This window comes from Homalodisca vitripennis, chromosome 1 (assembly GCF_021130785.1).
Source record: "Homalodisca vitripennis isolate AUS2020 chromosome 1, UT_GWSS_2.1, whole genome shotgun sequence".
Lineage (NCBI taxonomy): Eukaryota > Metazoa > Arthropoda > Insecta > Hemiptera > Cicadellidae > Homalodisca > Homalodisca vitripennis.
This window is the reverse complement of record NC_060207.1, coordinates 39,320,740-39,333,527: the sequence shown is the minus strand read 5'-3', so window position 1 is coordinate 39,333,527 and position 12,788 is coordinate 39,320,740. Positions and strand designations below refer to the sequence as shown.

Sequence of the window (12,788 nt, the reverse complement as noted above, 5' to 3'; positions counted from 1 at the left end):
ACATACTCTTTATTTTATTGTGAACCATATCCAAATTTAGTGTATTTTGTCTGAGCATTGTTTGTATCAATTGTAAGTAAAAAAAACCTTTATTAACTGAGTTTTGTACAAGCTTGCATTTGAATAGCAATCAAGTTAATGTTTTCTTCAGTAGAAACTGTGCTTAAGTCTTGTATATAAATTCGATTTTGGAATGAAAGTTTATATAAATAATATAATCAAAAGTTTATTTTTCTTTTAACAATTTTAAGAATTTTACGCTAAAGATTTTTTTTATTGCAGTAAAGACTGAGTACACAAATTTTCAAACTAGTCTATTAATATTCAAATGCCAAAACATCAACACTCAAGAAGACAGTGGTACATGATTGCTGCTGCAAGATACGAGAAAATTAGTTGTATGAAAATCATGTAACATGTTTTTCCAGGAGGTTTAACTTCTGGCTGGTTTATACCTTCCAGTTGAACCTACATAAATTACATCAAAATCTGATGTGCCACACACACCTGGGCAACCTTATGGATGCCCAGGACTGGCACATGACTATCGACAAATTTTGAAATATGAGTTAAAAGGTTGATCGATATGTCAGGGTTTACTGCAGAGGATGATTGTTGGAGTGGATGGAGCTCTCTTAGTGTTAAAGGCTCTTGATAGCCTAAACAAGGGAGTACTGTCCCCTACCTGCTTTGACTGGAAGAGGCAGGAACAGTACAGCCTCTTCTTCTTCTAAGGTGACATGGTTGAGATATAGAGCCTCCTCGATGGATCTCGACATGAGCAACTTCGACTACCGATCTTAGACATTCTGAATATCCTGTCCCTCCGGAAGCAAGTGGTGCAAAGATCCTTTAATGGGGTGCAATGAGCGGTTTATTCACCTTGTTTTATGTTTATCATTAACAAATCACATAATATAATGGGGTGTAGCACAATTGATTGTGAAATAAACAAAAAAAAAAAAAATATATATATATATTTTTTTTTCTTATTACTGATACTTTTTATTATGGTTTTGTTTTGTTATTACTACAACGTAGGTTTTTACTAGCTTGTTGTGGCTGCCAGTCTGTCTAAATTGTCAGATAATTTATTTGTTTTTATTTAAAGTAATTGTAGGTAATCCTACCATCTTGAGATTGGTTTTATTCTTCTTTCTCTTTAACACTTTGTACCCTGAGCCCGAGTATAGGTCGGGTCGCGTCGGCAGCGCCTGCTACTGGCGCCCGAGTATAGCTCGGGTCGTGTTATTTAATTGTATTATTTAGCTCAGTCATCTTATTTTTGGATTCAAACATTTTGATTATGTTCATTGGTTGTCTAAGTTCGTATTTGTTGGTTTTGAGATCCCTGGGTCACGTTTTAGTAATGAAATACGTATATTTATCGTCGTACTACAAGCGAGTCTAGACAGCTGATCGTAGGCTCCGCGGCTGATCGTCGGTACTGTCAGTTTGCTTTGTAGTGTTTCACGTTGTGTGTTGTTGTGAGTCTTAGTGATGTCTTCTACAAATCTTGCCGATAAATACTGAAGCAAATGTTATTATAATGTATTATAAATGTGAATTTAAGTGTTTGTAAATAATCAGAACTTTAGTTTCTTACTGAATGAAGTAAAGGCAAATGCAAGCAATGTGAGGTTATCCGTGTGTTTTGTTTTGTATTTATACTCGCTTTGTTCTTTCTTCTAGACTTTCCGTTAATTTTATTTTATATTATTTACTTATTATTTTCGAGTTTAAATAATATGGATGATGAAATCAAAAGTGATGCAATTCGCGATCTTTTGTTTAACTCCGAGTCGGAAAATTACGATGATTTTGATACACACCTGGGACCAAATATTGATTTTATGAACTATCTAAACGAAAATTTGCGAGATCCTGTATTTGATTCAGACTATTGTGCTTTAAAAATTACCACTCTAAGGCGAATTACCTGAACTAACAAGCTATGTAGCAAAAACTTTCTTTGTATTATTTACATAACATTCAATATTATGTAATAATTTTAGTTTGAAAATAAACTTTATATTTGTATACATTTAGTATGTATACATTAAAAGTATGTATCTCTATCTTTAAAAAGATATATAGTATGAGTTTATAACATAATTACTGTAATAACACAGAATTTTTTAAAAACATCATAAAACCCCCAGGGAGCCACGCCGAAACATGTATTAAGGGCCCAGGGTACAAAGTGTTAATGACAGCTTATTGTGAAAATGTGTAATCTGTTGGAAATAAATAAATGAAGAGAATGAGACAGTTATAGATTAAACCTTATTTATAACGCTCATTTCTGACTATCTTGTCATAATGGAAAAATAAAAACCCAAGGTTATTATTCAGTAAAAAGAAGCTTGGAACACGATTGCTGGACAAGTTACACAGTCATTTAGGAATACTCCAAATCTTTTGTGATACCACTTAGGAAACCAGGATCCCCAATAAATCTTAAAAATACCTCCATTCATCTCTGTGGAGTTTATGCACATCCCTGTGTTTTGTCAGTCACTGGTAAAATTCATCTGTTAGAAAATCATTGTTTCACTCTCATATCTTAAAAGTTTTTTACAGTTACTCACAGGTTTTTTTATACTGTACAATGATTCACTAATATGTATAAACATTGCCTTGGCACATTCAAACTTATTCGTACAGAAAGAGGCTGCTTCCTCTATGACTTAAATAATCTGAAGTTATAATTGCCTCTATATTTTTATTCACATTAAATGGAGTTAGAACTTCTAAACAATGAAACAGTAACATCTACATTCTTTTATTCACTTCAACTAATCTGTACTCTAGTTTCGGTTAATTTACTTAATTTGTCTTGATTTTAAGTTTATCAGACTATATTCATTATGTTAAAACTTTTATTTAAACATTTATAATCATTAATCTATAAAGTATATGTTAAAGTATTTTAGTTTATTCTGGTATTTTCAAATTAATGACAAGTACTTTAAAATCCGTATGAGAACCAAAAAGAATTGACAGTCAAAGTTGAGGAATCAGAGCTGAAAAACATCAACCAGCCCACCCCTAATGAAGTAATTTATATTCTAATATAAAAAATATTCTTGAGTAAAATACAGTTTATAAATAACTTGTCCAGTAGTATCCTAAATAGACTTATAATATGACATTTAAAATTATTGGAGCATAATTATGTATATCAACAAAATCAATAATAATTTGACATTGTGGAATGTAATGTTAAAATCAGTCTAAAATATTGATTAAATTGTTCTGCATTAAATAATCTCATAACATAGATCATTTTAGAGAGAATAAGTCCTAACGTTAGCTTTAAGTCCTCTATGGCATTTTGTGACCAAAGTAATTACTGTCAGAATACAACTGTATTACTGCTGTAATGTTCTGCTATAATCAGTTTCAGTGATTTCATTGGCCTTATCTCAGAGGAAATTTATATTTTATGTTGATAATTGTATCTTTAACTGAACCAGTATTATAAAAAGTATCAGTTTGTATTGAATTTAATAAAAAATTTTGACTAGTTGCAGTAAGCCATTTGTTGACTTTTGTAACACTTAATGGTAGTAAATATTTACTAGTATCAGATGGAATAACTCAGCGCCCATGTTCCAGATTCTGATACAGTCTGTTTGTGAGACAATGGTGCCCAAACTAGTGGCTGAGGACATTCCTCTGCTCTTCTCGCTGTTAAATGACGTGTTCCCGCAGGTCCAATACACTCGGGCAGAGATGATCGGTAAGTCTCTAGCTTGTTTATATCTGTATAAATTTAGAGAATTGAGACTCCCTTGATATTTAATCAGAAAAAAACATACTACCTTCCAATTAAAAGCAGTATAAAATAGGATCGAAGGTGTTACACAGTCTATTTGTACTGAGCTGAGTACAAATTTCATATAATTTATGTTATATATAGTAGTTTATTATCTTGGATGTTAACACTTTCCTAGTTTCATTTATTACCAGTGAACCGCGTATGCAAATGCTTGTTTTCAAGATTTTTGATGGCGTAAAGCTGATAACTTTAAATCCACATAGTTCTAATGAGGAATAACTAATTCACTCATAAATATTAGTGATGTTCGGTTTTATTTTAACACGCTGATTTTTGTAATGAAGAGGAAGGTTCCTCACAAAAACATATAATTCTGTGTTTTATTCTGAACATTTGATGTATACCATGTCAAATGTAGATAATAGATTCAGGGTCAAATAAATTTTTCAAAAAATAAAACTACCAATAGACCTAAAATACAAACATTTTCTCACAAAACTTAGAATGTTCCCGGTTATGTAGAAAAAACATATGATTTTGAAACTCAGGAACAGAAATTGCAGCATATTTTGTATTATACTAAAGTATTTTATTGATTATTATGTAAACAAATAACGAGCTAACAAAAATAAACTCTTTAGTTTTACAAAATGTTTTACATATTGGAGACAGATGTTCAATTCATTAAATAGTTGTAAAATTGATTTTTAGTTGACCTAGCAGTAAGATACGATATTTTAAAACATCTTAACCTTAATATAACAATACAACATTATAACCGTTTGTTTGATTTACATATGATGAAATATTTTTTACTATAAATTCTTCTGCTTATCTTATTCGTTGCACTAGTTATCAGTGGCCTCCAGACAGCTGACTGCTCATAACTTATTTCTTTTTCGAGTTGACACTATACATAAAATAATCTTTATGAGGTGTATTTGAACAGACTGCCTGAAAAGCGAAGAGCCATTTTTCTTTTTCTTAATCATTTAACTTAATTGTATGGTCAACTCTTGTTGACATGGATATGATGTCCTCCAGTTGTTGACTCATGTGGTACACTGTCTCTAGGACTGAAGGAGCAGATCAGGAAGGTTTGCCAGGAAGAATACCTTGTCTGTGGAGAGGGTGACGAACAAGGTGGCCCCTGGATGGAAAAGGTAACATATCATTGTGTATTACATTTGCATAAATTTCTCTATGTATTGGAGAGAATGACCATAATATGGGAAAATCTGTATTTCATTAAAGTTTCTTCGATGCAACTGAATTCTGCAACTTAATCCTGAGTACTGTACGGTAATGAGAATAATGATCTGAACCATGTTCAGTGAGTATGTTGCTTTCCTTAGAACAGCATCCAAAGTGTTCATTATGTAACATATCTTGGAACAAATTTTAACACTTAATGGGAGTGTAACCCACAACATTAAACAACGATGCTTAAACTGATAAATATTATAGTGGTCTCATTGCTATAGGGTATTTCTTAAATAGGTAATGGGATTAAATAACATACCACTTAAAGTTAATTACATATTTAAACTAATTTGTTTGCGACGCTGATCGACGTCGGTGCTGGATTATTTCCATTTAGCCATAGAGGTTGAGATATGGGTTTCTTCCTTGCCTTGGACCGAATATGAATTGGGTAATGCCTGAGCCAACATTGATGAGTATGAATAGGATGGACACAACAGTAATTAATGGACACACATTTAGCACCTATAACGAGGTTTAACACAGAAAGAGATGGGCTGAAAATGTGCCTCCATAACTAATCCTGAACTTTAAACCTTTGTATCTCAACAGAGAATGACTACACCAATTCAACTTTCAAAACCAATCAAGTACACTGATGAATGCAGAAACATGATACAAACTCCTCTATCAAATTACAACGGATTTGAATAATTTCAATGAGTGGCGAGTGCTTCATGTTTCTTATGTATCAAATACTGTTTGTGTGTATTAATAAAATATTGCATTTAATTGAAAATATCTTTATAATAATTAGTAAATATTTTAATAATGAAACAACCTTATTATTTTCCAAATGACAAATCTAGTAAACTAGATCTCAGCTGTCTGCAGTGAGTCTTGAGTTTCATGCAGTAGTGTTTTCTTTTTATCTGTGTTTCATAAGTTATGCACAGTGGTTAAGCAGACCATTGGCTCTTGCCCAGTGGCTACACACAGAGCCTACAAGTGAAGGATTGATGTACTGGTAATAACAAGTTCTGGTTAAACGTTGTTTTACTGTGTAATTGTTACTTACATGATATTCTGAAGGAATGTAACGTATTGAACTAATACTTAATGTCGTTGCACGCTGCAGTGTTTTATGGGAGAAACATGGATTGAAAAGGTAATTTCTGGTTTATTTTATAGTTATAAATTATTAAGAAGTGCAGTGTACAAAGATGAACAATAATGAGTAAAATAAATGTATTCAATTCAAAAATTCTTTATTCTTATCATACTTTATCCTTTATTGTATTTACTTGAGGAAGCTTTTCTTATCCTATATTAAGAATATAATTAATAACTGCCTTATCTAAACAATTTTGGAACATTTTCACAAGCATTTTGTAGAAAAAAGATTGTGTAGGATCAGTGTAGTATTCTAGAAAGAATAATACTATTCAGAGTATTCAATGGCTGACCAGTTTTAAATTGTGTCTCGTACTTATATGTTTTTGTTCAAGAAATTTGACAACTGAATGTTTAATTACCCACTATTACCAATTATTAACAACGATCTTAAACTCCGAAACATGTACCAATAATTAATTAAGACTTAGAATAAGAAATTATACTAATTCATCAAAAGCCTAAGTGTGTTTATTACACTGTGGTGTTTGTTTATTTAGCAATGAAGAGTTGAAAGAGTTGGTTACTATTAGAGTATATGCTTACTAATAAAAATATTTTTATAAAATTAACTGAATTTTTTTTATAAATATAGTTGGCTCTCTAAATTACTGTGCTTATAGGTGTTTTGGATTGTTTTAATTCATCATCAGATATTGAGAAAAAATGTGATAACTGTGAAATAGTATTAGTGTTTATAATTTTACAATACAAATTGTGTACTATGATTGTAATTATTAGAAACAAATAGTATTGGACTTTCCTGAACACAATATTGCTTCTTGTGAGGTACCATCTCTTGTAACCATCTCTGAACTACTTATGTACACGGTTTATTTGTTAGTAATAGACAAAACACTAACAGAAGAGTTTTGTGCTGCAGGTGCTACAGCTGTACCAGATCTGTAACTTAAACCATGGACTGATGATGGTGGGTCCAAGCGGTTCAGGGAAGAGCACAGCCTGGAGAGTGCTGCTGAAAGCTCTGGAACATTTTGAGGGCATTGAAGGTGTTGCTCATGTAATTGATCCCAAGGCCATCAGCAAGGAGACCCTCTACGGGGTCCTGGACCCTAACACCAGAGAATGGACCGACGGTCTATTCACCCACATACTCAGGTGCAGTAAAATTTCAATTTTTGGATTGATACATTTGAAAGGACCTCTGGACCAAAATGTTAAAACAATTGGTCAGCAACCAGCATGGCTTGCCTAAATAGATCATTGGTACAGACACAAAGATAGTTTCCTTTGATATTTGGGAGACTAGAAAGTTAACAGCACAAGGTATCAAGTTAATAATCACCTTGTAATGTCAAATTTATTCTCTCTTGCTTGTTCTAATGAGGCCATTAGTATTTCTGAGGTATCAATTATTATTTTTCCTTGTTAATGTTTGTAATTGGGTATTGCAGTTTCTGTATGATTGTAAGCTTAAGTAGTGTCATGATTTGAATATTCTAAAGGCCACATATATAAATTGTGTACAAAAAAGAAATATATAATTTACTGAGATACCTCATTAATTAATAAAATCACACAAACAGCTAAAAAAAATTATTTAGAGCGTGATTTGCAATCTGTTAAAACATTTGTCATATGTTTGTCCGAAAGATAATGCACAGGTTTATTTAAAATAAAAAATCAATTGGTTGTCTTTTCTCTTTTTTTCATGGGTTCCCGAAACCATAGCATTGCTTTTACGTTTTCTTTGTTTGACTTTCGGGAGTCAGAAGTGAGAGCCTGGTAGGCAGAGTGACAGTCAGCGCTACTAGGCAGATTACAACATACTATTACTTTGTTACACCAGTTTTTAATACAATGAATATGCTTTGAAAAAGCAAAAATGAAAACCTATATCTTTGTTAATCCCTTTAATGACATTCTGGACCTATTGTCCATATTCCTTTGCACTTTATTTTTTAATGAGGTTCCAAGACATAACATAATTACTATTTAAAAACATTTTTTGTACTCATCGAAAGCTTGAATAAGGTTATAATAGAGTTGTAGTAAAATTTCTAGTAATGCATTATTATGTTTGCAGCATTTTTCAATTTCTCTAAGTCAGTATTCCTGTTTTAATTCACAAAGAGCTATTGGGTGTTCAATTCTGTAATAGATCAGAAATTTAATGGTTATTTTGGAGCTCGTAAGTTCTAAGTGTGACACTTTGCAGGAAAATCATTGACAATGTGCGAGGTGAGATCAACAAGCGACAGTGGATCATCTTTGATGGCGATGTAGATCCAGAGTGGGTGGAGAATCTTAACTCTGTCCTAGATGACAACAAATTGCTGACTTTACCCAATGGAGAGCGGTTGTCACTGCCACCCAATGTCCGAGTCATGTTCGAGGTCAGTATATCACTAGACAAATGGAGATGACTGCAAGGCATGTTAGCATATGAAAGAGAAAAGCATTATTGAAAAACATACATTCAAACAAGTAAAAAATTTTCTTGTGCTCTTTTTTCATGGTTGAACTCGGTATTGGCTGTTCAAAATTTGTAAACAAACCACTTGATATTTAAACAAAGTACCCTAGACTTAGAAATTATCAGTCGTCTAATTTGTTTGTGTAGCAGGGACATCTTTTTGGTTTCCTTTTATTATGGTCACGTTGAGCCATTTTTGTGATGTAGATCTTTTGGGGTTGCTAAGGAACACTGAAAGAGTATTCCAACTTATATATGTTCGATACCATTTCTATTTACAATAGTCTTTTCTAGGTTGTATGTGAGGAGAGCAGGATGCCTTTTTTTTAAGAAACTTAATGATTTTGTAAAATAGATTATTTTATTCCTTAGTTATTTTTGTGGAGATTATGTAAATAGTATAGTCTGATACTATATCTAACATTGAACGAGCATACAGTTTTTTTTAATTCATTAAGTTTAGCTTATAAAAAAAAATATCAAGTGACGTGTTCTACTGTAAATTGAACATCAATCAAATAAAATTCATGATTGACAAACTGAACTTACAAATGTGAAATAAAAACAATATTAGCTACCATAGATATGTTTTTGGGATCCAGGTCCAGGATCTGAAGTATGCTACACTGGCAACAGTGTCACGGTGCGGCATGGTGTGGTTCAGCGAGGACGTGCTGTCCACAGAAATGATATTTGAAAACTACCTGTCTCGCTTGCGCCACATCCCTCTAGAAGAAGCTGACGATGACTCTCTCACCTTTGCACCTAAGAAGGCTCAGAGTGAGAACAAGGAGGAGGAGATCTCACCAGCAATGCAGGTATAATGGCTTGATACTTTAATGTACACATTAAACATTGAGTACATCTTCACTAGGCGTATATCTTCTTTAAAAATATTGATTCTAAGCAATTTTAAAATAGAGGCTCTTAACCAGGTTTCCTGATTCAATTTACTGTGAATAACCTAAGCATCCAAACCATTCTAAATAAGCAATGCATGTTGCATTCTTTAAGCTGGATAAATGTTGTACGATTTGACCAATGACACTACAGTAGGAAATTATTCAAGATATGATAACATTCTCATACTTGGGTTGTTGGACTTATTGAGTATTTTATTAGTATTATTTTTGATGGTGTTCTTGTTGATTATGTAGTGTCAAGATTTATACCATAGCATCTAGGCACCACCAATCATTAGCCAACTAAATACTACTTAAAGAATGTTCCATTACTATTGACAAACTATATGATAACTTTTGTTACTTTCTTCACATTATACATTACTTCTCCAAAATTATGGTTTGGAGTTAATTTTCAATAATAAATCATTACTGTATATTCATAGAACTCATACTGCTGTACTTGATTAGATTATACGAGGTTTGCAAACTCCTTGAACTTCCAATCGGAGTTGAATATATTTTGTACTGTCCAAATTTGAACTAAGTAATTAATTAATATGCTATTTACAGGTTCAGCAAGATGTGGCTATGATCTTACAAATGCACTTTTCCCCTGATGGACTTGTGGTGAGGTGCTTGGAATATGCCATGAAGCAGGAGCACATCATGGACTTTACCAGACTGAGGGCCCTGAGCTCATTGTTCTCTATGCTCAACCAGGGAGTCAGGTTTGTGTTTTCATTGGAGAACTACCAAACTAGAATTATAAATATAAAATATGGCCATTTACTTTGTTAAGCTCACATTGTACGTTGAAGCAGTGCTGTTTGTGGCTGCTCTGTTCTGTCTATTATGTTAAAGATTTAAAAAATTATATGGGTACATTATATATGGATACAGCCATTGAGTTTATTTTAATTAGGTTCAACAGGTTCAAGAAGTCACTAATATTATTTTAGAATATTTTGGCAGGAATATTGTCAAGCCCTGTACTTAATTTTATTGTTGTTATTTGTAATATTTATAATATTTTATAACATTTCTTGCTATTGTGCCTAATTATACTGCCTTTGCTTATGTTTGGGAAAATATTATTATTAACTCCAAACTAATATTTCAATGAAAAGTGAAGATTTTCACAAATTAAATTTTTAAAATCAGGTTAACACAGGAGAAAAATAAAAATGTCAGTCTTGATAACAATGTAATACTTACAGAAACGTGGTGCAGTACAACCATGCCCACTCTGACTTCCCACTGCCCCCTGAACAGCTGGAGCAGTACATACCCAAGGTGCTGGTATACTCACTGTTGTGGAGCTTTGCCGGCGATGCCAAATTGAAAGTAAGGCAGGATTTGGGTGATTTTATGAGGTCTGTTACTACCATCCCGTTGCCTTCTGCCTCTGCCAACATGCCCATCATAGACTATGAGGTCAGTTAAAATGTTGCTATCTGGTAAATAATCAGCATATCATTAATTTATCCTATATTTAAATAAAAGTGGAAAATTTACAATCATATAAAATTCAAACACTTTGTTTAATATCTTTTTTCCTTGTTTATTTTTCTTAATATTCAAATGTTCTTATTGTATTTGTCATGTAATGTTTTCACAATTATTAATTATGAGCCTTTTGGTTCAAGGAAATCAATTTCTGGAAGTTTTTATAAAGTATAATGATAGTTTATCAAATAAGTTTGGCTGTCCTACCGTGAAGGCTGACATCACACAACTTCACTATCCACCAATAATTTATTTTGATAATTCAAATTGTTTTGAGTTAAATATACCACAGACTAAAGTATGATATATGAAATATATCATAGAGTATAAGAAATGTATGGATAATATACATTATTTTCATTACATGAAAGGTAACAAATTATGTAAAAGGAAATGAAATGAAATTATTCTTTTATGTTCTATCGTTCTATCTCAACCTCTAGTGGTTCAAAAGTTTTACAAAAGAATCCAGCAAACTAATTTTTATGATATAATTTGTTCTTTGCTATTTAATTTTAAAACACAAATTTAAAATTTGCTCCGTTCAAAATTGTGGTAAGTAACACTGATGAATGAGTGAAACAATTAAACTCAACTCAATGGACATTATTGGCTGAGCGTTAGCAAAGTCTATTACTCATGGGGCTGAAAAAATTTCATTTCTGTCTGTCTTTCTATCTTCACGATATCTCAAAAGTGAACTGATGTATGGACTTGAAATTCAGCATGAAGCTTCATTTCTATAGAAGCAAAACTGAATTTTATCAGTGTTTGTGTCGTTCTATGGGATTTGGCTGAGTGTTAGCAGCAATTTTTAGCTTGGTCTTATGGATAACAAAAATGGCAGTGAGAAAACAGCAGAATAAATAAATCTGTAAAAAATCTAATTATAATCATATTAGATCTTAACATTTGACATAATAACACATATAACCTACCTAATTCAATAAATACAACATAGTTTTGTGATGACTTTATGTATAGCATATAGAGTTAAAATAAAATTATATTGGTTTATCACTGCAAAGTATTCTAACTTAATGAACAAACCTTTGAATATAGCATGTGGATAGATATCTCGAGAAAGGTTTTATCCATAGATGTTAAATTTTGAATGAAAATTCATTTCTACATTTACAAGAATTAGTTTTATGGTGGTGCCTATCCAACCATGGAATTTGGCTGAGTGTTAATGAAGCCTGTCATTCAGTATGCTGACGCAATTTCCTTTTGTCTTCAGGGTGGTTTGTAAAAATATATTTTTTGCATTATAGTTCACCTGTCTATCTACCACAGAACATCTTATTAATGAAAGGAGCTATACTATAGACTTCAAATTTTTCATTTTAATAATCTCAGCAAAGCCAAAAATCTGGCGTGTGATGTACTCCTACCTTATCTGTATACATTAATATCTGGATGGAATACCTCCAAGGATATTGAAGGAACACATCCACATCCTGTCAAAACCTCTTTGCTCTTTGGTGAATAGCTCCCTGACTCACGGAGTCTTCCCTGAATGTCTCAAGGTAGCCAGAGTAACTCCAATATTTAAAAACAATAATTCAAATCTTGCAGAAAATTACAGACCTATTTCAGTTCTTTCAGTTTTTTCAAAATTATTAGAAACTATTGTAAAATTACGGCTTGAAAATTTTTTTAAATCATTCTCAATAATAAATCAAAATCAATTTGGCTTTCAATCTAATTTGTCAACTTCAGATGCTATCATAAGTTTAACTGATTATGTGCTAACTGCCTTGGACCAGGGACAGTCGAC

At 32.2% G+C, this 12,788-nt stretch overlaps 1 protein-coding gene across 7 annotated transcripts in view; it reads left to right on the top strand.

The window, feature by feature from the left end:
* The window catches only part of LOC124360096 (dynein heavy chain, cytoplasmic), a 115,918-nt gene that overhangs the window by 69,329 nt on the left and 33,801 nt on the right, over nt 1–12,788 (top strand). For 4 of the 7 annotated variants that reach the window (XM_046813445.1, XM_046813436.1, XM_046813409.1 and 1 more), the window contains 8 exons: nt 3,622–3,745; nt 4,859–4,947; nt 6,126–6,155; nt 7,044–7,279; nt 8,340–8,517; nt 9,200–9,415; nt 10,073–10,230; nt 10,720–10,936. In XM_046813445.1, coding sequence (XP_046669401.1) covers nt 3,622–3,745; nt 4,859–4,947; nt 6,126–6,155; nt 7,044–7,279; nt 8,340–8,517; nt 9,200–9,415; nt 10,073–10,230; nt 10,720–10,936 — 1,248 coding nt within the window. The remainder of the gene's footprint in view (nt 1–3,621; nt 3,746–4,858; nt 4,948–6,125; nt 6,156–7,043; nt 7,280–8,339; nt 8,518–9,199; nt 9,416–10,072; nt 10,231–10,719; nt 10,937–12,788) is intronic. The other 3 variants (XM_046813418.1, XM_046813452.1, XM_046813428.1) reach the window with 1 other exon arrangement.